The sequence below is a fragment of the Ascaphus truei genome, chromosome 7 (assembly GCF_040206685.1).
Source record: "Ascaphus truei isolate aAscTru1 chromosome 7, aAscTru1.hap1, whole genome shotgun sequence".
NCBI classification, from domain to species: Eukaryota; Metazoa; Chordata; class Amphibia; order Anura; family Ascaphidae; genus Ascaphus; species Ascaphus truei.
This window is the reverse complement of record NC_134489.1, coordinates 23,269,256-23,294,742: the sequence shown is the minus strand read 5'-3', so window position 1 is coordinate 23,294,742 and position 25,487 is coordinate 23,269,256. Positions and strand designations below refer to the sequence as shown.

At 48.9% G+C, this 25,487-nt stretch overlaps 1 protein-coding gene across 1 annotated transcript in view; it reads right to left on the bottom strand.

Moving 5' to 3' along the window:
- The window catches only part of DRC11 (dynein regulatory complex subunit 11), a 78,362-nt gene that overhangs the window by 39,307 nt on the left and 13,568 nt on the right, over positions 1-25,487 (bottom strand). Inside the window, exons 3-6 of the mRNA XM_075607347.1 lie at positions 22,459-22,578; positions 18,240-18,431; positions 17,315-17,386; positions 507-712 (exon numbers count right to left, since the gene is read on the bottom strand). Of these exons, the coding sequence (XP_075463462.1) occupies positions 507-712; positions 17,315-17,386; positions 18,240-18,431; positions 22,459-22,578 (590 nt within the window). The remainder of the gene's footprint in view (positions 1-506; positions 713-17,314; positions 17,387-18,239; positions 18,432-22,458; positions 22,579-25,487) is intronic.

Sequence of the window (25,487 nt, the reverse complement as noted above, 5' to 3'; positions counted from 1 at the left end):
GAGATAAATAAGCACCTCAATCTCAAAGGACCTGCATACCTTGTGGAGTATGGATTAGTGATAAAGCAACTATCTTTGAAGTGGGAGAAGATGCTTGGAAACCCCAGTGCTTGTTGTGTGTAACTGTGGGTAAGTCACATTACGCACCGGTGTATTTAGCATTAATTTTAAGTGACATATTCTACACGCAGCATTGCATCTACTGTCAGAATCAATGAAAAGTATATTTAAATAATATATTTATTGTGACTGATTAGCCCCCTTTCCACTCCAACTCAGATCACGTCTCGAAATTCACCTGCTTATTTCTTGCTGTTGTCTTGCAGCCTCCCCTCCTCCTTCACTGGCACTCATTTCACTTACAAGGAGTGGGCAAGTACAGCTCAGTTCTCATATACAAGGTGGGAGTGAGAGAGACCAAACCAGTAGCTACTATCGGCAACTCCAGCTCACGTTCTTTTCTTGCTATGGACACACACAATAATGGTAGTTATGTTGCTATGTACCTGCACTCGATGAACCACTGTCGGATCTGGTCCTGAAGTGTCTCCTTCATGTCTGGACCCTCGGTATTGCGGACGGTGTCTCTGATCTGAACCAGAGCGTGCTGATACTCGGCCTCGTACTGCTCCTGCAGGTCAGAGCGCAGGGCTTCCGTCTTAAGGGCCGTTATCTGAGCCACGCTCATCCTGTTGAAGTGAGGTGGTGGCACCTGTAGGCACACAGAAGAGTTAGCAGCCAAGGAGGGGCATGATGTGCCATGCGGCTCTAAACAACATGGACATGACAGCCTGTATGGGTTGCCTCAAACCCCTTCACTGCCTTTATCCCATTTCAGAGGACAGGCCGGGTTTGTTTGGGCGACCTGGAGGCAGGTATTGTATTGTATGTCTTTATTTATATAGCGCCATTAATGTACATGGCGCTTCACAGTAGTAATACACACGTGGTAATCAAATAAATAACAGATTATGGGAATAAGTGCTTCAGACATAAAAGTAACATTAAGGAAGAGGAGTCCCTGCCCCGAGGAGCTTACAGTCTAATTGGTAGGTAGGGAGAACGTACAGAGACACTAGGAGCGAGTTCTGGAAAGTGCATCTGCAGGGGGCCAAGCTTTATGTATCATGTGCCCAGTATTATCCACAGTGCTATTCATATGCTTCTTTAAGCAGGTGTGTCTTAAGGTGGATAGAGAGGATGCTAGTCGGGTATTGAGGGGAAGGGCATTCCAGAGGTGCGGAGCAGTCAGTGAGAAGGGTTTAAGGCGGGAGAGGGCTTTAGATACAAAGGGGGTAGAAAGAAGACATCCTTGAGCAGAACGCTAGAGTCTGGATGGTGCATAGCGAGAAATTAGGGCTGAGTTGTAAGGAGGGGCAGAAGCGTGTAAAGCTTTAAAAGTGAGGAGGAGAATTGAGTGCGAGATGCGGGATTTGATAGGAAACCAGGAGAGGGATTTCAGCAGGGGAGACGCGGAGACAGATTTAGGAAAGAGCAAAGTGATTCTGGCAGCAGCGTTTAGGATAGATTGTAGGGGAGACAGGTGAGCGGCAGGAAGGCCGGACAGCAGGAGGTTACAGTAATCAAGACGGGAGAGAATGAGGGCCTGAGTCAGAGTTTTAGCAGTCGAGCAACAGAGGAACGGGCGTATCTTAGTTATATTGCAGAGGAAAAAGCGACAGGTTTTAGATACCTTTTGAATGTGAGAGGAGAATGTGAGAGAGGTGACAACTCAAAGGTCAGTTCCAGTGCTGGAGGTGCCCAGTAACATGCCTGCTTGTTATGGTTATTACTTTGCACCAGATAGAAAGCAGCACTGGGTATACTGGGAAGCTTGTTCCTCGTGTCCTCAGTTTCAGGACAGTTCTGTATACTCAGTATGGTAAAGCCATTGTGTATATCAAGGTAACAGACTCTAGGGGCAGTTCTGGTACAGGGGGCCTAATGTAAACTGCTTGTATCAGGATATCAGAACCCATGTGAAGCTCTAATACCGGGAACACTGGGGGCTCTGTATTCCTCCGGTAACAGCCAGGGGAGAAACGCTGACACTGGGGATATTGTGGGATGTGTATAAATTGCATTGGGATCTAAGAACGTTCTGATAGAAGACAGAGCTTTTATAAGAGATATGCAAGAGAGACCTGTATTAATTGTGCAAGAACCAAACAAGTTCTGATACTGGGGACATTGGATAACTTGCAGGGTCAGAGCAGGAAAGGTTGTGATAAAGAAGGACACAGCAGAGCTTTGTATTCGTTGGGTGACAGTCAGAGGAGTGATAGGGGGCTGCTGTAACAGAGACGTAGTTCCACCTGAAGGCTGTGCTACTAACTCCTTATAACTTATAGCAAATACATGCATTTCTGTATGTAAAGCCAAGCATTGCAGATCTTTCCGGCAGTGAAGTGTTTTATGGGACCTTACCACTTAGGTCACATTTTGTTTAACTTAACATTGTCATTGGTTTCTTATAGGTGTCTAGCTTATTTTTTTTTTTTAAAGGAGGCTCCAGCCAGCCAAGCTTAACCCATTAATTATGTCCCGTCTATCTGTTCATTGTGGCCCCAGAAGGCACCCAAGACACCTGCCTGGGATGTACAATGCTTCATTGTCTGCGAGGGAGCCTCATTAGAAGACAGCGGCACCACCACATCCCTCGCACAGGTGTCAACTCCACCAACTCCATCCCGTTCCGAGGGATGAGCCAGGGAACCGATCTGAACCTAACATGTGCGCCCTTCCCACGGCTTAATCAGAGCTCCGCGCTGCTGCTGCTGTTGTTGTTTGGATCTCACGCCGCTGCTGCTTTGTCACTTGCTTCCTGGTATTTTTGTTCGTGCAGCTGGTTATACGGGTTGTAGGAAAATGACTCTGCCGCCCCCCCCCCCCATTCTTCCCCTCCTCGAGAGCAGCAGGGAAAAAGAATAAAACAAACAGGCAACCGTGGAAAAATAATAAGTGTTGTTATTATAACGAAAGTTTAAAAAAAACCATAAAACAATAGGACGGGGGAAGCTCCTCTCTCCACTGATCCGACACATAGAGTCTTTGACGTAAGAGACCCTTGACAAGAGTCAGGATTAATGTGCGTAGCAGTAAGAAGACACCGCTGTCCGTGCCAGTAACGAAGGAAGGTTACTGCACCCGATTTCAGCACAGCCTGGTTCCTATTATAAGGAAATTATTTGGAGGGCCTTAATTCAAAAAGCGTATGCTGTATTTATTTAGCGTGCTGCATGTCGGCATAGTTATCTGGATCCAGTAAGTACCGCTGTCCATCTTAATGCTGAGGGTATACACCAGGGGCCATGGACCCCGGCTTCAAAGCTGCGGCAGAGCCGTCCGAGGGATCTGCCTTTTGTTGAGGCTCATTCGCAGACAATGAAGCAGTAAGCACCCCAGGCAGGTGTCTTGGGTGCAGTCTCTTCAAGGGTCAAAATAAACTGATAGAAGCAGGGTTGCCACCACTCTGGGTTTGACCCGGGGACTATTGGTTTTCAGCCACGTACCTCCCGGCTGCGGGTTTACCCGAAAAATCGCCGGGCTGCGGCATCGGCATCTCCCCCTGCAAATCCAGTCAACTGAGGCATCACGTGGCCGTCATATGGCGTCCCGTTGTCATAGCAACTTGACACCGCATGGCGCCGCGACGTCACGTGACGACACGGTGTCATGGCAACGCGCGCCACTTGATGTCGCAGAGCCATGCTGAATTTGGACCTTGCAGGGGAAGATGCCGTGAGATGCCGCCGCCACTGAAGGCAAGAGAAATAAATATATAAATAAAATAAATACATGTAAAAAAATGTCATTGCAAAAAGTCTCCGGGTTAGGGTTCAATAGAAGGTGGCAACCCTGGGTAAAAGGGACATCATTCAATGGCTAAATCTGGGTGATTGATACTTCCTTTAAAAACAAAACAAACAAAAAAAATCAGCCACCCACAAAAAAACAATTCCATTGTTAAGTTGAAATGCAGGGGGAAGGGGGGGGGGTGAACCAAATGTATCAAAGACACGAATCCCATTGCCCCCTATGGCAGGGGTGCTCAAATCCAGTCCTCAAGACCCCCCCAACGGGTCAAGTTTTAAGGATATCCCAGCTTCAGTACAGGTAGCTCATTCAGTGGCTCGGTCGTAGACTGAGCCACCTGTGCTGAAGCAGGGATATCCTGGAAACTTGACCTTTTGGACGGTCTTGGGGGGTGAATTTGAGCACCCCTGCCCTGTGGGACATCTTCTTTTGATGCATTTGTTTTTGCTTTAGTTTTGTCTCGGTTGTGCAGCCAGGAAACTTTACCTGACACCCACAGGCTCCGTCCAAAATAAACTCAAACAACTTACTAATAATCTTTAAGTAACATCAAATCTCTTAGTTGCAATAATATGTAATCTGCTGTAATTAAATGAACAGTGTCTGCCCCCTCTCCTGGCTATTTTTATAGTCATACGTTCATCTCACTGTGGTGACTTAAAGCAGCAGTCTGCGCTGATCACACGTTTCTAACCCTTCCCAACGCTGTTTTTATGTTTAAAATCGGACGCAACGTCCAGGATATAAGCGGTTTCAAATATTAAGTGTCCGGGAGGTTAAAATGGAGCTTTCCCCAGAGCCCTATGACGTTTAAAAGGTTACCACGGTAACCGGAGATGCTAGAGATTAAGACAATAATGATTTTTAACACTCATGCCTTTTTTTTTTAGTGAGGGTAGTCGCTGCTTTCGGTGGAATAAAATAAATAGGAGAGTTTACTTGATGTATGTATTGTATTGTGGAATATGGCTAATTCTGCGTCTTTATCCATTCTTTTTTTTTTACCCTTTCCTTTATGTCAAAGATCTCCGATCAGAATGAGATGTCGAACATATGATGCAGCAACCAGCAGAAATGACGACAATAATTAGAAATAGGCGAATTTTTATTGGCGGATTTGGATCCCCATCGGATCGGACAGTTCCTTTGGTCCCGCGTATTTCAGCGGATCAGCATGAAAAAGTGCGATTCGCGTTTTCCGGATTTTTATTATTATTATTATTATTACCAATACACTCCGCGGATTCCGCAACCCGGGACGGATTTGTATAATCCAATGCAGAATTGGATTCTACAAATCCGTTCGTGGGTTGTATCCAATGGCGGTTTTTGATGCATTTGCGCGGATTAAAAAACGACCAAATACGTTTGTGGATTTTACACCACAAAACTGATTTTTTTTTTGGGGGGGGGGGGGGAGAAATGCGAGAACATTCGGGAAACGGATTTTGGGGGAGTGACATCAGCGAAAATCCGGGAAACGCATTTTGGGGGAGTGACAGCAGCGAAAATCCGGGAAACGCATTTTGGGGGAGTGACAGCAGCGAAAATCCAGGAAACGCATTTTGGGGGAGTGACAGCAGCGAAAATCCGGGAAACGCATTTTGGGGGAGTGACAGCAGCGAAAATTCAGGAAACGCATTTTGGGGGAGTGACATCTCTAACAATAACACTGCTGCTATGCAGCGTTTTCCTGTGTTTCGCGCCATGAGTTGCTTAGGCGCTAGATGTTGACACTGAAGTGAAGTCCTAGTTACAGGACGAAACGCGTAGGGTGGAGGCTCTAAGACAACTCTTAGCATCCCCTATCCAGTATCTACATCCAGCAGAATCTCCCGAACATCAGAGCACCCCTGGACATTATACTCAAGTTGCGGCCGTTATTCCGGTTGAGTGACATCAGCGGGCTAGTCTCGCGAGATCGGAGGAACAACCAGGAAGCTCAGGAGAATAGCTGCCGCCAGAGATCTCAGCGTTCCACGTGGAGGACAAACAAATCGTGACTCCAGGCAGCAGGACGGAGAGGATTATTATATCCTATATGCTTGTTTACATCTGCTACTTTGTAAGTAGCGATCTACCTTTGCGCATATATTTTGACGTAATCGCGCTATCAGAGTCCCTGACGCGTTTCATCACCGCTGGGCGACTTTCTCAAAGCCCAAAGCCCTTGGCGATTACGTCACTACGACGCTGCGCACGCGCACGAGGCCACATCCAGCGTGGGATTCATACGGCGGCCATTCGTAGTGGAGAGCCAAGTCCTTGGACTCCGGTGGACTGAATTCAGAAGGCAAACGGCACCCCAGGAATCCGGTGAGCTGAGACTTCAACAGGCAGCCCTGAGGGAGCCCACAAAGACGGACAATCTGCAGCACAGAACCGGATGGTGGTGATATAATCACAAATTGCCTTTTTATCATTTTACTCTTGTGAGTGTGTTTCTTCCCCCCCCCCCCCCACCCCTTCCCTTCCCTTTATCATATTAAAAACACAGTATTATGCTATGGGGCGTGCGCTCTCTCTCTTTTTCTGTTAATATATATATATATATATATATATATATATATAATAAGGGTTTGTGTTTTAAGGTGCGTGTGCATTTAAATGTAGGTTGGAAACAACTATTGGGGGTTTTGTGACAACCTCCACCTTGGATTTAAGCTCACCCACCCCACTTTAATTGTCAGGTCCTGACATATACTTGCGAAGACCAGTCTATTGAGAGACTTCTTCCTCCAGTAGAGAGGTAAACAGAACATGTGCAGGCAGTGCAGGACCTGCAGTCAAGGGTTAACCTTGACAGGGTTGCAGACATATTGCTTTGGACAACGGATTGATTAATGACCCTTAATGATGAGACTAACAGATAGTATTTAACTTAATCATTTGTCACGTTAGATGTAGCATTGGGGCTGTTTTGTCTTTGGTTGTATGCATTAGAACACACCCTACAAATTTGGGATGGTCCTGCTAAGCATGGGACAGCAGGTATCCCTAAACAGCAGCGTGTATAAACAAGGGATTGCATGATCCATGTGTTTTTTCCCACTGGAATAGATAAATAGATGAGGGCAGTGCAGAGAAGTGTTTGAACAGGATGATAAAGTGAACGGCATTGCAATTTGTAAAGAAAAATATTTTTGCACAGAGAAAAATTGGCCTGGTGCATTAAGTAAACGTGTGCGGAGCTGCTCTGCTATACATCATACTACCCTGATGCTGCGTGTGATGGTGGGAGAGGTGGAGGGAGGACGTGCCGATGTGGGGGGGGGGGGGGGGTATGTTAATGGCCGCTCTCCAAAAGTGCAGGGCCACTCCAGCCCTCGCTTTCCCGGGCTAATGACCTAGAACGACTGCTTACATCACGTGCTGAGAGCAGGCAGAGATCATTAAACAGGACAGGACTCCTCTGCATAAGCAGGGAGCGGAGTGAGGGGGAGCAGAGACTTCGTTAATAAAGCAACTTCAGCGGGCGATGAACCATCATTAAAAGCCGCAGGGCTGTGTCGCAGGGAAGCAGTCTGATGGAATGATATCAAGTGGAATAGAGCAGGCAAAAAGACCCTCGCTGCAGACTAACCCCCAGACTCATCAAGCTCCGTTACGGGTTAACGCATCCGAACGGACGGTAATGCCCACCGACTTGAACGGGAGTGTAATGCCCACCGACTTGAACGGGAGTGTAATGCCCGTTTGGGTGCGTGAACCCATAACGGACCTTAAGAATCGTGCAAGGAGATGCGAGAACGAGAGCAGCACAAGCTGAGCAATGCTCTGCAGTTCTCATCGCTGCGAAGGTGTTCCTTTACATAAGATGGTGCAATCCTCTGCACCTCTTCCTAGAAGTCCTGTGATCCTCTGCAGATTCCATCAGCTGTGTAACTCCGTCAACCCTTCTGTGCTACAACCGGCAGTGAAAGGGTAGGGCCGAGTTCAGGGTGGCTGCTACGAGCGCTTGCGTCCGTGCGCGCCTCCCCCGCGTGCGCCTGCAGCCCAGCGATCTGTGTTCAGGGTACAGGAGTCGGGTCACGGCGTTTGGGGGCGTGGAGGGGCGGACATGTCACGGAGCTGGTTTGCCGCCCCAAATATCCTTTTTGGTTGTAGCGGCAAAATGTAGCAGTGTCAATGCTGCACTTTGCCGCCGGTGGAGTTTTCAGTTTGAACACTCCCACCGAACAACCTGAAATTGCGACGGACGTGAGCGCGCATGCACGTCGCGTGGCAGCCACCCTGAACACGCCCTTAAAGTGAGTCCTGCAGTATGGATGTCTCATGCTTAACACTTCTTTTCTTGGCTGTGGATGGCGGTACCGTTCACACTTACAAAGCTGGGCGATAATGTGTTATTTTCACATCATGTGAGTGTGGGTTGAGTTCCTATGTGAACGGGCTCTGATTTTACAGCCTCCTGAGTCTGGGACGTAATCCCACAGACTCTCCTTTCACTCTTTGCTAACCACACAACTGAAAGATGAACCGCTCCAGCAACTGAGGCAGCACAGCAAAGGTGAACGTGATCTCTGATCGTTTTATCGTTCAACATCCTCGGTACAGAGAGCTTTTGGTAGGTTTGACACGTACATATATACGCAGTATCACTATACCAGGGGTAGCCAAGTCCTGTCCTCAAGGGCCACCAACAGGTCAGGTTTTTAGGATATCCCTGCTTCAGGACAGTTGCCTCAATCTGTGGCTCAGTCGATAAAGCCACCTGTGCTGAACTAGGGATATCCTGAAAACCTGACCTGTTGGTGGCCCTTGAGGACTGGAGTTGGCCACCCCTGCATTATACAGTGCAGCACATGAATCATTCTTAATAGAAGAAACATTTCCTACTACAATACAAACTACTCATTTAGCAGTCCTGCGGCTGCCCCTCAGTTTATGCAATCTATTTAACATTGTCACCTATGGCACAATCCTTCGCAATGTGTCGCTGGCTTCACCGGGCAGTGGAAGAGTTAAGAGAGCCCAGTGGAGCAGAGAGCGCGCGGCGTGTCACCTTTAAATGCGCTGTACTGTTGATATGTGGTTTGGGCTCTGTAGGGAGCAGAGAGTGGGTCATTAAACATAACATTACCCTGTAAATCAAACTGTTCTGCCCCCATGCAAACAGGAGGCATAAATATTTATGCAAAGTGTCCTTAACAGCTAATTTATCAGGCAGATTCCGCAGATATAAATAGAATGTATTAAGAATAGCTGCAGAACACAGGAAAGGAGCATTCTGCATGTATACAAACCCATTATACACTGGGTGGTGAAATGCTGTCATGTTACAGTTAGGCGACTATGCATCACGCTTAATGGCCCTCAGTGCGTGCTTTTATATTACATCCTTAGCTCCTACATTAAGTGCAAGAAATGCGTTTTCAGCAAATACATATTCTTTTTTTTCCTTTTAGGTTCATGCCACACAGACCTGACAGTTAAAAATGATGATGAGAAATAGATACAACCTCCCTTATTATTCCATATAACCGCTCTCTACAACTCCTCCTATTGCCCCATATAACTGCTCCCTATAACTTCTTCTATTACTCCATAACACCTCTCCCTATAACTCCTCCTATTGCTCCATATAACCCCTCCCTATAACTCCCTCTATTGCCCCATATAACCCCTCCCTATAACTCCCTCTATTGCCCCATATAACCCCTCCCTATAACTCCCTCTATTGCCCCATATAACCCCTCCCTATAACTCCCTCTATTGCCCCATATAACCCCTCCCTATAACTCCCTCTATTGCCCCATATAACCTCTCCCTATAACTTATCCCAGGGGCGCGCAAACTTTATTTGCAGCGCCCCCTGTCTGCTCTCCTCAGTTAGAGCGCCCACCTTACCCGCAGCATCATTTGACGTCACGTTACTGTGGCAACCATGGCGTCACATGCCCCCGCATTGCCATGCCGACGCCTGACACCAAGCTTCTGAACCACAGTAAGTGTAGTTGCAGAGGCCTTGCGCAGTCCTCCGGCATTTAATTTAAATGCCTTGGGGAAGAGAGCGGGACCGCAACCGCCAGCGCCCCCCAAAAAATCAGGGGGGCTCGCCATCCACTTTGCGCACCGCTGACTTATCCTATTGCTCCATATAACCTCTCTCTATAACTACACCTATTGCCCCATATAACCGCTCCCAATTACTTCTCCTATTGCTCCATATAACCTCTCCCTATAACTCCTCCAATTGCCCTATATAACCCCACCCTATCACCCCTATTGCCCCATATAACCTCTCCCTATAACTCCTATGCACTTGCTCCTGACACCTCCTCCCAATTGGCTGCTGCTGGGTAATGCAGCCAATCAGGATGGAGGAAGCTGCCCAGCCCCCTAGCAACAGCCCTGCTCGGGGAAATCCCGAGGCCCCCAAGCCGGTCAGGTCACTGTGTCCAGAGAGGTAATATCGGACACAGACATGTCCAGTATTACCTCATTATTATTTTTACTGGACAGTGTGTCCAAACACAGGACAGTCCGGTTCTATACTGGACACCTGGCAACCCTACACCCAGGCAGCACCCCTGCTTAATTCTAAGGGGCGAGTCCCTTCTGAGGCCTCAGCTCTGCAGGACTATATTTTGGGTGGCGGTGCAGTACATACAAAACCAGTAACATACATACAGTACATTACCAGAATGTATAATCCCGGGGGGCGGGCGGAATAACACTAGTTCCAGCCCCAATGCAGCTCTGCCTTTGTAATAACCCTTCGGAAGGTTCCCACTCTCTCTTCACGCCTACCCGCTCGGCTCTGCCTGAATCACATTAACAGCTGTGATATCTATTCACTGTCCCAGTGTACCTGGGCAGGGCTGAGGCATGGCTCATTTGCACGGAGTTGTGTGATAAAAGTGTGCATCAGAGAAGCATGAGCTGTGCGGCTGCCTCTCAATCCATCATTACACACTCCGATACAGGAGGCAGGCGCTGTGCTTCCCGCGAGAGTCTGGGCTGAGCTGTGTCTGGCGGCCGGGCTGCTCACAACACTGGAATTACCCTCCACTTACAGCTGCCAAAAGGACTTTCCCCCTCTCACAAGGGAGCCTTACCGGGGGTTTGCAGGAAACGCTCAGGAAAGGTTAACCCTGCAGCCTGCTCTCTTATTGGAGCAGCAAAGAGGTGAAAGCACTCAGCCATGCAACGCTGCTTTTATTAACGTTCTGTTTCGTAATCCAAACCATGTGTAACAATCCAAAATCTAAACTGCAACTACAGTACCATGTAAGACACAATGTTCAACAGTCAAAGTGCAATTAAATAAAATAGTAGTAATACTGGACTAGATTTCAGAAGAGCCCAAGGAGGATCATTTCATAAAGTCTCTGCAAACTGCAAAACTAGTTTTGGGGAGGGGGGGTTTGCGCTTATTTTTACCCCAGTTTTGAAGCCAGGAGACGTTACTTAATAGGCCCCTAATTCTGGTGACCCTTTCCGCCTCAGAGGTGCCTGCTACACGCTGCTTTTAATGCTTTGCACTCAGAATGTAGCGCTAGTGACTTGGAGGGGGATAAAATAAAAAAGAGAAAGGCTGTATTCCTTGCCAGAAGTGATCAAGGGGGAAAAGGGAATAGGGGGACCCTCGCTACAGCCAGAATAGGATTATTGTTTTGGGAGGTGCTTCAAAGGGAAGTAAATAGCGAAAAACAAACCCCAAAGAAGAAAGAAAGTCCCAGTATATGAAGCCCTCCATTCCCAACAGTGTTGGATGGTAGGTAGCAGTGATTACAATCGAAATCTTTATTACTACGTTAGGGTAAAAGAAAGGTTGAAATAACTGACTGCAATCTAATAAACACGACAAATAATAAAAATGAATTGCCCAATAAGTCTCGGCCAAGGTAAACACTGCTCAGGGTAAAAAGCAGTAGTGAATCTATTGCTGGAAAGGTCACTTGGACACGAGCTCAGCAGAGCCAGAGCGCCCTGACTGTATCTGTAAACACTAAACCTGCATCGTCCGTGTTTGTTTAAGTAGCATTAAAGAATCAATGGCTACTGTATCAGGTGCACCCACTCTTCTTGGTAGATCGCGTCGCCTTGCTCCTGTATCCAAATCACTGCTTAGTCCTCGTCCATACAAGGACAGGCCGTGTGAGGCATGCGGACGCTCAGCGCTGAGCCCCTGCATCCTCAATGAGGATGCCTTGAGAGGGGGCTCGCGCGAGCGTTCGCAGGCGTGCTCAGGCTTTGGAGTTTTCAGCCGAGCGCCAAGCTGTTTTTCAGCGCGCTGTCGGCTGAAAACCTCCAATGAGAGTGGGGCTGCGTCAACGTCACTGCCCCGCCTCCCTCAGTCTCCCCCCACCTCCGATCGCGGACGCTGGCTCGCCTGTATGTGCGTGGAATCGCACAGCTTCTGCAGGCGAGCCTCAGCGTCCGCGCGCCTCAGCACTGCTCCCCCCCTCTATGGCCCGGGCCTTTGATTTATCAGATGGAAGTAAATCTATTATTAACCAAGTCACTGGTGCACCGAGCCCAGCAGGACAGCAAATATATATATATTTCGGAAAGTTTTTTGTCTGTCTCTTCGCTAGGCATTTGGACACCTTTTAAGATGTCGTAACTAAATTGTGCATGATGGTTCCTGGGATTAAGGAGCAAGTTTTTGTCTATGTTTGGATACAATTGGATACATTCTATTTTTAATTCTATGGGTTATTACAATTTCTCTTAACAAGCAATTTAGCCACTGGGTGTTGTACCTGTATGTATCTGGCATGTGACATCATTAAAACCCCTGATGCACAAATTGCCATTCAGGGATATTCCATTTCTAGGAGAAATAGGTCAAAGAGAGGAGGAGGGGTGTTATTTTATATTGCAGACACCCTACAATTTACACTGTTAAATTGCCCCCCAAGCCCACCCTCTTTTGAAAAACTAGTTGGCAGAATATGCCTCCCATTTTCTAAGCCCTTCTTGCTCGCTGGCATCTACCGCCCCCCTAAAGCCCCACTACAGTCCCTGACTGAAATCACCCAGTTTCTTGGCTCCATTTCCTCTCTGAATGAGAACAGTGAGCTGCTACTGTAGTTCTTGGGGATTTCAACTTCAATTGGCTTGACCCTAAAAACCACAAAATCCAGATACAAATCAAATCGCTTAACCTATCGCAACTCATTTCCCAACCCACACGGACAAACCTGAAATCGCACAACCATTCCTTGCTTGACTGGATTCTCTCCTCAAACCCCAGCAGAATCCAATCCTCTGGCATCCTTCCTGACATTTTCAGTGACCATGCAATAGTGTACTGTGTAAGGAAAATTAAACCGCCCCAATCAAGCCCTAAAGTTCTCCTCACTAGAACATTTAGAAACTTTAACCCACAACAGTTTCTGGATGACCTTACCAACTGCCCTTGGTACATAATCGATTTAATTCCCGACCCCGATTCTGCACTCGACTATTTCCAGTCCGAGTTCTTAAAACTCTGTGATACCCATGCTCCACTATGCAGAATAAGGGTACGGGGGGCCCACCTTCCATGGGTTACACCTGACCTTATAGCACTCTACCAGTTGAGGGATGCCTTGTGGAAAAGCTACAAAGTAACTGGCACTACCAAGGATCTCAATCACTACAGATGCATGCGGAACATGTGCACAAGGCAAACAAGGCACGCAAAAGTACAATATTACTCTGACAATCTCCACCAGTATACATCAAACCGAGCTAACTTCTAGAAGCTTATCAACAACATATTCCAGCCTTCTAACCATCAACAGCCAAGTAATATCACTAAGGGGGACATTACTCTGACAAACCCAACTGACATTGCAAATGCATTCAATGATTACTTTGTGGGGTGTGCTACTAACTTATTAGCGAAATGCAACCCAAACCACAAACCTGAATCTCATCCTGGGAGTACCCATATAGCCCCACCCCCTCACAACACTGCCCACAATTTTCAATTTGGCCCAGTATCCGAAGAGATTACACAAGCGCTCCTCAAATTAAAACTCAGTAACCAATGTGGACCTGACTTACTACAATCTAGGTTCCTAAGACTTAGTGCCCCAGCAATTGCCAAACCAATTGCTTCCATAGTCAACACTATCCTGTCTGCAGGCCATATCCCTAAGACCTGGAAAACTGCCAGAGTTGTCCCAATCTTCAAAAGTGGGGACAAAAACACTGTCTCAAACTACAGGCCAATCTCCTTTCTCCCAATCCTATCCAAAGTCATGGAAAAATGTGTCCACTCCCAATTAAGCGATTACTATAACAAGACAAATTTCCCTAGCCAATTCCAATCTGGCTTTCGCCCCAAACACTCTACCGTAACTACCCTGCTAAAAGTTTGCAATGAAATCCAGTGTGGAATGGAACGGGGTCAACTCACTGGTGCAATATTCCTAGATTTTGCAAAGGCTTTTGATACTGTTGATCATGCTATCCTGCTTAACAAACTCCAGAGCTCTGGAATAGGGAAGCATGCTTTAAACTGGTTTCAGTCCTACCTATCAGGTAGATCCCAATATGTGTCCATCTCAGGCTCTAAATCCAACCCCCTGGATATCACCTGTGGCGCCCCGCAAGGCTCTGTTCTGGGGCCCCTACTCTTCTCAGTGTTTATCAATGATATTCCCACAGCTTGTAAGGAAGCCTCAATACACATGTATGCAGATGACACCATCCTATATGCACACAGCCATAGCCTCTCTGACCTTGAACACATACTTCAGTCTGACTTTTTGAGACTCGAAAACTGGATTTCCCCAAACAAACTGTTTTTAAACACTGACAAGACTATAACAATGGTATTTGGGACCAAGACTAAATTTTTAAAGCTTCCAGTGACTGAGCTCCAGATCAGAACCATCGCTAACAACACCCTAACTCCTGTTACTAGTTTTAAATACCTGGGCATATGGTTTGACTCCCACTTAACATTCGGAATGTACATTGATACCCTGACATCCAAAACCTATGCCAAACTAGGTGTACTTTATAGGAACAAATCCTCCCTAAGCCTGCTGGTCTGAAAGCGTATTGCACAACAGATGCTTATGCCAATTATCGACTATGGAGACATAGTATATGGCTCGGCACCCCAAACCCACGTTGGCAAACTTGACACCCTCTACAATTCAATTTGTCATTTCGTTCTCCAATGCAACTACAACACACATCACTGCGAAATGCTCAAAGAACTAGATTGGTCATCACTCGAATCTAGGCGCAAAGTTCACCTTTCCTGTCTTGCCTTCAAATACTTTCTGGGCAAGCTACCCGTCTATCTGAACAAGCTCCTCACCCCTGCCACATGCAGCACTTATCATCTGAGATCTGACTCCAAAAGACTGTTCATGGTCCCAAGGCTCAACAAAGTATCCGGCCGCTCCTCCTTCTCTTACCGTGCACCCCAAAACTGGAACAACCTACCGGAGACTCTCACATCCACCACCAGTCTAAGTTCTTTCAAAACTAAGGCTGTCTCACATTTTAATCTGGTCTGTAACTGTTACATAAGCCTATAATATACATCTTCTCTAACTGTGCATGCAATGTCTTGTATATAATCTATACCCTGTTCATTTATGTAACTGTATTTGTAACCATGAAATATTTGTCATATTAACTATGCCCAGGACATACTTGAAAACGAGAGGTAACTCTCAATGTATTACTTCCTGGTAAAACATTTTATAAATAAATTAATTAATTAATGCACATAGCCTGCTGGCAGATAATGAGAGTCAGATAGCTATAAAGTATACACAGAAAGCAGACGAAGAAAGAAAGAGAGGAAGTCAGTTGGCGCGTGAGAAGAAAGTAAGAACGCTGGAGAAGCAGAGAGAGGCGGAAAGAATTGGGGACATCATAAGCTATTAAAGGAAAGTGATGGGAGAGAGATTCTATAAGCCTCGATAAGCCATTTATCGAGCACTTATCGGCCCAAATGCCGACTGCTATGCATTAAGGCTCGATAAGTGGGCGAAAAAGGCATAAATCACCCAAATTTTCAGCCGTCAAAAAAAGATCGCCGGGTGAGCGGCAATAAGCCACTTAGCGGCAGGTTCTGAAACTCGTGCAATTCTAGTAGCCTCGATTAGCTTATCGAGGCTAATCAAAGCTCTAGAATGGCAAGTTTCTCCCCAAATCCTCACACCAGGAAAAGTTGGCGTGAAGCTGGTGAGAAGCTGCTGAGAGGCGGCGAGACGGCACTTAGAAAAAAAAATGCATTTTTCCTGCATCAGATTCAAGCCGGGAGTCTCCGGAGCTGATACCCATTAATATCAGCTGTGGAGACCCCCGGCATAAATCACATGCAGTAAAAATGCATTTACAATCAACTTCATTACCCTAGCGGCTAACCGCTATAAGCCACTATATCACTCAATGGTCAACCTAATAAAAATAATTAAGGACAAAAATACACAATAATCAAAGAAATACACCAGCACCTAAACACCCCAACAATAAAAGAACTAAAAAGCCTCAACTACACATCAATTACATTAATATATCACTAAAAAAGCAAAAGAATTACAATTATCTTATTCCAAAACATAAGAATACAAATAAATAAACACCTATCCAACCAATCAATTAAAGAAATAAAACAAGTGGCCAACAAATCAATTAATTACTATAGCGGTTATTAACTGCGGTGATTAAGGGGTTAGGGGCCATTAGATTGTATTTTTTCTTGAATTCTTGCTGGCATCGGAGGACATGGACCTGCAGTATGCTGACGAGGACGCCCTTCATGATGGCAGGGGTAAGTTGAACGCATTATTTACTTCATTTATGCTGGCTGGCTAATGTTTGATTGTATCTCGGGAAGCAGAGGGTTCCGGTCCGGAAATCAATGCGGTTCTGCTCCGGAGACCCCCTGCTCATCTACACTAGTATTAAAATTTATATTAAAAACTTTTGATCGCGGCGAGATATGCGCAGGGAGAGGCCGCGCTCTCTGTGCAGCTCTCTCTGCCGTCCAAAACAAATCGCCTGGTGAGGCCTTTTGAGAGAGGCGATCATTACGTCGCCGGCAACTCGCCCGTTTTGGAAATTTTGCTATCACAGGTAATCAAAGCTTTCTAATACCGTGATAGCAACGCTCAAAAAACAGGCGGCGAAAATGGCCCGGCGATTTTTTTAATGAAGGCTACTAGCACAGGCCCCTTAGAATTCCTGAGCAACAGCGGCTACTTTAAGATTATATAGTAACTTTGCAATCATGCCTTTTATTTACTTTAAGGAACGCCGCTGTTTTATGGATTTCTCTCGAATAATGGTCTTTGCTTGGGGCGCATACAGAGCGTTAATGCCCAAAACAAATCATTGTGCTTCTTTTTTTACAGATTGGCGGAAACACTTTTCCTTTTCCCCACAAGTAAACTAAAACAACAGTGAAGGTTGAAGTTTGTGACCAGCGTGAAAAAGAGGAGAAAGTGAAGGGAACGTGTATGGATATATTGTGCTGGACACGGACATAAGGAATGTTACTTTAAAGAAATGTCACCTCTGATGACCCTACCATGCCCAGGAAGATCATTTCCTCCTCACGGTGCTGCTTGGTCGTCTTCCTTTGAATGTATCCGCGCCAGTCCTGTGGGGCAAACGAAAACGCCATTAGGATACGGAAGGAATGGCAGCACCTTCCTGAGCTGAGGCGTAGGAACACAGGAAGGGAGCATGGGGAGGGAGCAGCAGAAATGGAACGGGGCCGTGGGTAACCAACGCCATGTGCCCTATGGTCAAGCACCATGACTTCCACGTGCCGGGAACACCAGCAATGAGATTGGAAGGTTCTGTGTCCAAACTGTGCTTGTGCGTCAATAAATATGCTATTACTGGAGACGTGGAAAACATCTGCGCGTGATCACAAATTGGGTGAAATATTGGACTTTTGGGACACAGAATACTTGCGAAAATGGCATGTTTTACCAAGAAAATTAAGATTTTTGGAGAACGTTTGCGTGATGAACTGGGACACCTCTGCACTTCTCTAGCTATTATTTCTAGGGCTTAAAGACAGGAGAATCCGAGCCCACCTATAAAACATGTCACTTCTAGGACTTGTTAGGATAGGGAGAGGAATGTAGACCAGGGGAGCGCAAACTTTCCCCGCGGCGCCCCCCTGCCTGCGCTCCCCCTCTGCTCCCGCCCCGCCTCTTTACATTGTCTTCGGCGTCAAATGACGCCACGTTGCCGAAGACAAGGTTGCAGAGGCCTCATGCAATCACCCAGCATTTAATTTAAATGCCTTGGGGAAGAGCGCGGGGCCTCTGCAGCCGCCGCGCCCCCCTCTGAAAAATCTTGCGCCGCCCAGTTTGCGCACCCCTGCTGTAGACTCTTACCTCTAGGGCTAGGGTTGCAGTGATACCTTGTCATGTCCAGGACTGGCTAGGATGGATACAGATCGCTAGGAATCACTAGAAATATCACTATAAGACTCTCACCTTCTGGATGCGCAGTGCAGCCACCTCCGGGTCCACGGCTCTCTCGCCCTGCCGCTTGGCCAACCTTTCTCTCTTCTCCTCCAGGTAGATCTCCCTCATGAACTTGGCCCTCAGACGCCCCTGACGTGCCCTCTCTGACACCTGGATCACACGGGTGGCCTCGTCCAGGGACATTGGCTTCATGGCTCTCACCTACGTGAGGGAGACAAGAGATCAGGCTGCCTGCGTACGTGGTATGTGTCCTTATGTCTGTGTTTTAGGTGGAGGTAAGAGGTATGTGGCCCTGATGTCTGTATTCGGAGGAGGTGAGTGTTATGCGTCCCTGATGTCTGTGTATTAGGAGGAGGTGAGAAGTACATGTCCCTGATGTCTGTGTATTAGGAGGGGGTGAGAGGTACCTGTTCCTCATGTCTGTGTATTAAGAGGAGGTGCAAGGTATGTGTCCCTGATGTCTGTGTATTCGGAGGGGGTGAGAAGTACCTGTCCCTGGTGTCTCTGTATTAGGAGGTGAAGTATGTGTCCCTGATGTCTGTGTATTAGGAAGAGGTGAGAGGAATGTGTTCCTGATGTCTGTGTAATAGGAGGAGGTGAGAGGTAACTGCCCCTGATGTCTGAATTAGGAGGTGGGAGGTACGTGTCCCTAATGTCTATGTATTCGGAGGAGGTGATAGGTATGTGTCAATGATATCTATGTATTAGGAGGAGGTGTGAGGTATGTGTCCATGATGTCTGTGTATTAGGAGGGGAGAAATGCGTGTCCCTGATGTCTGTGTATTAGGAGGAGGTGAGAGGTACGTGTCCCTGATGTCTGTGTATTAGGAGGAGGTGAGAGGTACATGTCCCTGATGTCTGTGTATTAGGAGGAGGTGAGAGGTACGTGTCCCTGATGTCTGTGTATTAGGAGGGGATGAGAGGTATGTATCTGTGTACTGGAAAGGGGAAATTATACATTTCTGCCTTATTAATCTTACCTACTTCCCTTCTCTTTTCTTCCTTTTTTTCCTCAAAACAAAAGCAGCTTAACTATTTAAACAAACTGACACTAAATTACGACTGGGACCTAAGAGATCAGGGATCAAACTGATATTTCCTGCCGTGTGCCCTGGGAGTTATTAGTATGAGGGGAGTCCTGAAAGAGCAGAGAGGATTAATGAGCAGGGTGCTTTACTGCATTACAAATCTTTACAAGGTGGGCTCTGTGACCCAGCAAGCAGGCCTCCCTAAAATCTCTTAACCCTTTCAGTGGCTATGGAATAATCGGCACCTTGTAAAGCACTTAATACAGCTACAAGTCCCTCCTTCTCCCCACTGTAGTGAGTACTATTAGCAGCAGGAAATAAGGCAATTATCCAATGTCTCCCAACTATACTCCTTTACCAATAAGCCTCTGCAGACACCTCAATGTCAGTGACATTGTACGCAACATTTTATCATTGGATCATTAACCCCTTTCGTGCAGGAAGGTGCAGCAATGTACACACTCGTTCATGTTTAGGACACTTGCATTTACTCTTACAGCTGTAAGATGCACAGTAAGTTATGGTGAATGAAAAAAGTGACAATACCTTCCCCCGTACAGCAAATAAAAATACCACTTGTGAGCACATTTGCACGTCTCTGACAGCTCCAGGGTTCCCACAGTCGACTGACGGCCAACCCGGAGATTTTAATACATTTTTAAAAATAAAGCACTTACCTCTGGCGTCCTTCCGGCACCTTCCCCCTGCAATTCACTTCAATATGGCTGTGCGGTGTCAAATGGCGCCGCGTTGCCATGACAATGAGGCGCTACGTGACGTCACAACGTCATACGGCGTCAAGTTGCCATGACAACATGGCGCCGCATGACGTCAGGTAGCGCCTCATTGTCATGGCAACGAGAGTCCTGTGATGCTGTTACGTCACATGGCGTTCCCGTTGGCATGGCAACGCGGCGCCATGCAGCCATATTGCCAGTATTTGCAGGGGGAAGATGCCGGGAGATGCCAGGAAACGTGGCCGCCGCCACCACCCGCCCAAGGTTGCCACCACCCGGTGGTTTACTAGGCAAACCCGAAGCTCAGAGATACGTGGCCAAACCCCGTAGGCTCCTGGTGAAACCTCGAGTGATGGCAACCCTGGATAGGTCTGCAACCCTGCTTTCCCCATGATCTCTTGGCATACAATGCTTCCACTGCAGCCAGGGATTCTGGGTAATGACATGCAAATGTGCACTCACAGTGTGTCATCTTTTGCTACTTTTCCTAGAAATCCATTTTCTAGGCTCTGTGTAATCACCTAACCCCTATAAAGAGCTGGGTATGTGTTACTTTACGATGGCAGCTTGTTTAACTGGTGTAGCAACAGTTATTGTTGACATAACTAAAAGGCGAAAGGAGGAGCCCAGTGGTAAGAACACTGCCTTGGTAGTAGTTAAACCCGGTTCAAATCCCAGGGTTAGCTCCTCCGGCAGGTCGCTTTAGGCTACGGCCTCAGTGCCTGCGCTGCACGCGCGCCTGCCAGGCTGGCGGCGCGTGCAGCCGAGTTCCCCGGTCTGCAGTGAGCTGCAGGGGGGCGGGGGGGAGTGACGGGGGCACATCCATGACGTCACCCGGCAGGTTCGCCCTCATTGGCCGAGCCGCCCGTGGTGTCCATCTCAATTTTCGAGTCTGGAAGAAAAACGCGCCGCGCAATGGCCCCCCCATGGCAGCGGGCCAGGCCCCATTGAGAGGCGGCTCTTGTCCCCGTGGCGAGCGCTGCAGTAGACAGTAGGGACCAAGCCTTATCCTGCTGCCTCAGGCCCTAAAATTAGATTGTAGGCTCTTCGGGGACAGGGACTAATTACAGCAGCACAAATTCTATGTGCAGTGCGGCATATACTGTCAGTGCAGTTAACAACACAATGATTAGTCAGAACGTGGCTTGTGGAAGCACTTGAAGCTTCTTATTTTTGCCACCAGTGGAAGCGGATTTATAAACCGAGCTCTGCAGATGGATCCAGCAGGGAAGGGGTTATTTCCTCTCTTCTCACATCCCATGTTCCTGTGGGATTCTTCTGTACCACGTTGTACCTGCGAGGAGGATCCCACGCACTTCTCTCTCTCTCTCCCCCTGCATAATCCCATCCATTACCATGAGAAATAGGTTAAACATGCAGCCCTGGAGGCTGGGAGAGATGTAAAGCTTTTATAGCTGTAACTTAGCTTGACATCTGACTTGTTTTGGCCTCCGGGCAAGCCAAGCAGCAAACCCCCCATTACAGTCCACCCCCCACCCCCCCTCTCAAAAACCTGCTGTTACCCCTTAGATAATGCAAACACATGGCTCACTGTAGGCGTTAGATACATTTGTGTTAATAATCCCTGATCTAAATAAAAACACAGAGCCCCTTTGTGTGTGAGGCCCCGTCTACCACCTGATAAAAATCCCAGTATTACTCAGCACCATATACTGGGTATATTATACAGATGCAGCGGCCGTTATTGAAACACGTCACGCGGTGTATACCTCGGAATACCCATGTCATGGCGCGGGATTTCTTCCAACCGTACCGCCTAAAGACGCGAGCGCAGAAAATGGCATTTTAGTGTTCTGGCTTTTAAACCCCTGAAATTGACACAGTGGCACAGTACTGTACACATTACAATTCATTCGTTGCATTTAATTGCACACAATCCATGACATTCAAACAAAGCAACCGCGATGAACACGTGTGCCTGGGGCGATTGGGGCGTTAATGCCGCGTGGAGTACAGCAGCGCACACAAAAACGGCGCCGTGATTTGTTCGAATAACGGCCGCTGCATCTGTACACTTGCACCCCTGGAAGCAGCCAAGTAACACTTCCCTTACCGTGCTGTTGATTCCGCTGCTTGGGCTTTGTAATTTTAACATGTATGTTTAGCTGCTTTTGCAAAATGGAGGCTTCCGAAAACAAAAATAAGAAATGTCATGAAATGCACAATGTGTGCTGGTTTTAGGCAGGGCCTGGAAACCGAGCGCGTAACCCTGAAGTGCCTACAAAGCTGCAGTGTTGGGGACTGCGATGTCAAGTTTTAGAAAAGGACCATTTGTCAATATTATTTGTCCGAAACGGCGGGTTACCCCGCCCCCACCCCCCTAAAAAAAAACAAGTCTGCGGCCTGATAAAGGAAAAGTGTTCGTAATGTGTAGGGAAAAAATAGTGGTGTTGGGGTGTTAAAGGGACCCGGAGTTAACCCTTTGGTGGCTACGACACTCACAGTTTCCACGTCACGGGCTCCAGTACGCTCCAGGATCTGGAAGAGGATTCGCTCACGATCCTTTAGCACCTTCATCTTCTCCTTGATAAAGTATCTCGGGATGGGGATCTCGAGGCTTTCCTGGGGCAGGAGAGAAAAAGGTAGCAGCGTTCGCTATGACAGAAACTAGGCGCAGGGATTAAAACCCAGGACGCGCCCTGGGACGAGGGACAGCTTCGCCAGTCTGCGGCAGATGTCCCGACTATTAAATACTAATATTAAATATTCTCGTAGCTCCGAAGTGTGACAAACCGCTTCTAAAGAGCCCTTTTACAATCTGATTGGCAGGCTTTGTTATCCTGTAAACCAAGCATGTCAAACTCGCGGCCTGCGGGCCGCATGCGGCCCACAACGAATATCTTTGCGGCCCAGCCAATATAGTGTTTGACAAATCCAGTCGCCCACAGGCCTGGGGCGACTGGATTTGGCTCCGGGGCGAATGGATTTGGCCGCCCCAGGCAGCGCACGCTGTTCTTATTTTTTTTTCAGCGCGAGCAGGGAAAAAACAAAGTCCCCTTACCTGCTTTGTGATCGGCCATTTTCCCTGGTGATCTTCCGTGAAGTGCTCCCTCTGTCTCCCGCACTCCCCATGGCTCCAGCGCCCCCCCCCGCACCCCGTCTGCCTCACCATGCCGCCCCCTGCACTCCTCATGGCTCCAGCGGCCCCCCCGCAACCCATCTGCCTCACCATGCCGCCTCCTGCACTCCCCGTAGCTCCAGCGGCCCCCCTCCCCCTATCTGCCTCACCCTCCCCCCCCCGCACCCCATCTGCCTCACCTTGCCGCCACTACTGCCTCACCATGCCGCCTCCTGCACTCCCCTTGGCTCCAGCGGCCTCCCTCCCCCCGCACCCCATCTGCCTCCCCCTCCCCCCCCGCACCCCATCTGCCTCACCCACCCCCCCGCACACCCCATCTGCCTCACCATGCCACCACTACTGCCTCACCATGCTGCCTCCTGCACTCCCCATGGCTCCAGCGACCGCCCCTGTCACCCACCCTGCCTCCCCCAGTCACCCCCTCTCCCCGTCACCCCCTCTCCCCGTCACCCCCTCTCCCCGTCACCCCCTCTCCCCGTCACCCCCTCTCCCCGTCACCCCCTCTCCCCGTCACCCCCTCTCCCCGTCACCCCCTCTCCCCGTCACCCCGTCACCCCCTCTCCCCGTCACCCCCTCTCCCCGTCACCCCCTCTCCCCCTCTCCCCGTCACCCCCTCTCCCCGTCACCCCCTCTCCCCGTCACCCCCTCTCCCCGTCACCCCCTCCCCGTCACCCCCTCCCCGTCACCCCCTCCCCGTCACCCCCTCCCTCTCACCCTCTCTCTGTCTCTCTGTCTCTCACCCTCTCTCTGTCTCTCACCCTCTCTCTGTCTCTCACCCTCTCTCTGTCTCTCACCCTCTCTCTGTCAATCACGCTCTCTCGCCCTCTCTGTTTCTCTCTCTCGTCCTCTCTGTTTCTCTCTCTCGCCCTCTCCGTCTCTGTCACCCTCTCCGTCTCTGTCACCCTCTCCGTCTCTGTCACCCTCTCCGTCTCTGTCACCCTCTCCGTCTCTGTCACCCTCTCCGTCTCTGTCACCCTCTCCGTCTCTGTCACCCTCTCCGTCTCTGTCACCCTCTCCGTCTCTGTCACCCTCTCCGTCTCTGTCACCCTCTCCGTCTCTGTCACCCTCTCCGTCTCTGTCACCCTCTCCGTCTCTGTCACCCTCTCCGTCTCTGTCTCTCACCCTGTCTCTGTCTCTCACCCTGTCTCTGTCTCTCACCCTGTCTCTGTCTCTCAGTCTCTCAGTCTCAGTCTCTCAGTCTCTGTCTCTCAGTCTCTGTCTCTCAGTCTCTGTCTCTCAGTTTCTGTCTCTCAGTCTCTGTCTCACACCCTGTCTCTGTCTCACACCCTCACACTCTGTCTCACACCCTCACACTCTGTCTCACACCCTCACACTCTGTCTCACACCCTCACACTCGGTCTCACACCCTCACACTCGGTCTCACACCCTCACACTCGGTCTCACACCCTCACACTCGGTCTCACACCCTCACACTCGGTCTCACACCCTCACACTCGGTCTCACACCCTCACACTCGGTCTCACACCCTCACACTCGGTCTCACACCCTCACACTCGGTCTCACACCCTCACACTCGGTCTCACACCCTCACACTCGGTCTCACACCCTCACACTCGGTCTCACACCCTCACACTCGGTCTCACACCCTCACACTCGGTCTCACACCCTCACACTCGGTCTCACACCCTCACACTCGGTCTCACACCCTCACACTCGGTCTCACACCCTCACACTCGGTCTCACACCCTCACACTCGGTCTCACACCCTCACACTCGGTCTCACACCCTCACACTCGGTCTCACACCCTCACACTCGGTCTCACACCCTCACACTCGGTCTCACACCCTCACACTCGGTCTCACACCCTCACACTCGGTCTCACACCCTCACACTCGGTCTCACACCCTCACACTCGGTCTCACACCCTCACACTCGGTCTCACACCCTCACACTCGGTCTCACACCCTCACACTCGGTCTCACACCCTCACACTCGGTCTCACACCCTCACACTCGGTCTCACACCCTCACACTCGGTCTCACACCCTCACACTCGGTCTCACACCCTCACACTCGGTCTCACACCCTCACACTCGGTCTCACACCCTCACACTCGGTCTCACACCCTCACACTCTGTCTCACACCCTCACACTCTGTCTCACACCCTCACACTCTGTCTCACACCCTCACACTCTGTCTCACACCCTCACACTCTGTCTCACACCCTCACACTCTGTCTCACACCCTCACACTCTGTCTCACACCCTCACACTCTGTCTCACACCCTCACACTCTGTCTCACACCCTCACACTCTGTCTCACACCCTCACACTCTGTCTCACACCCTCACACTCTGTCTCACACCCTCACACTCTGTCTCACACCCTCACACTCTGTCTCACACCCTCACACTCTGTCTCACACCCTCAC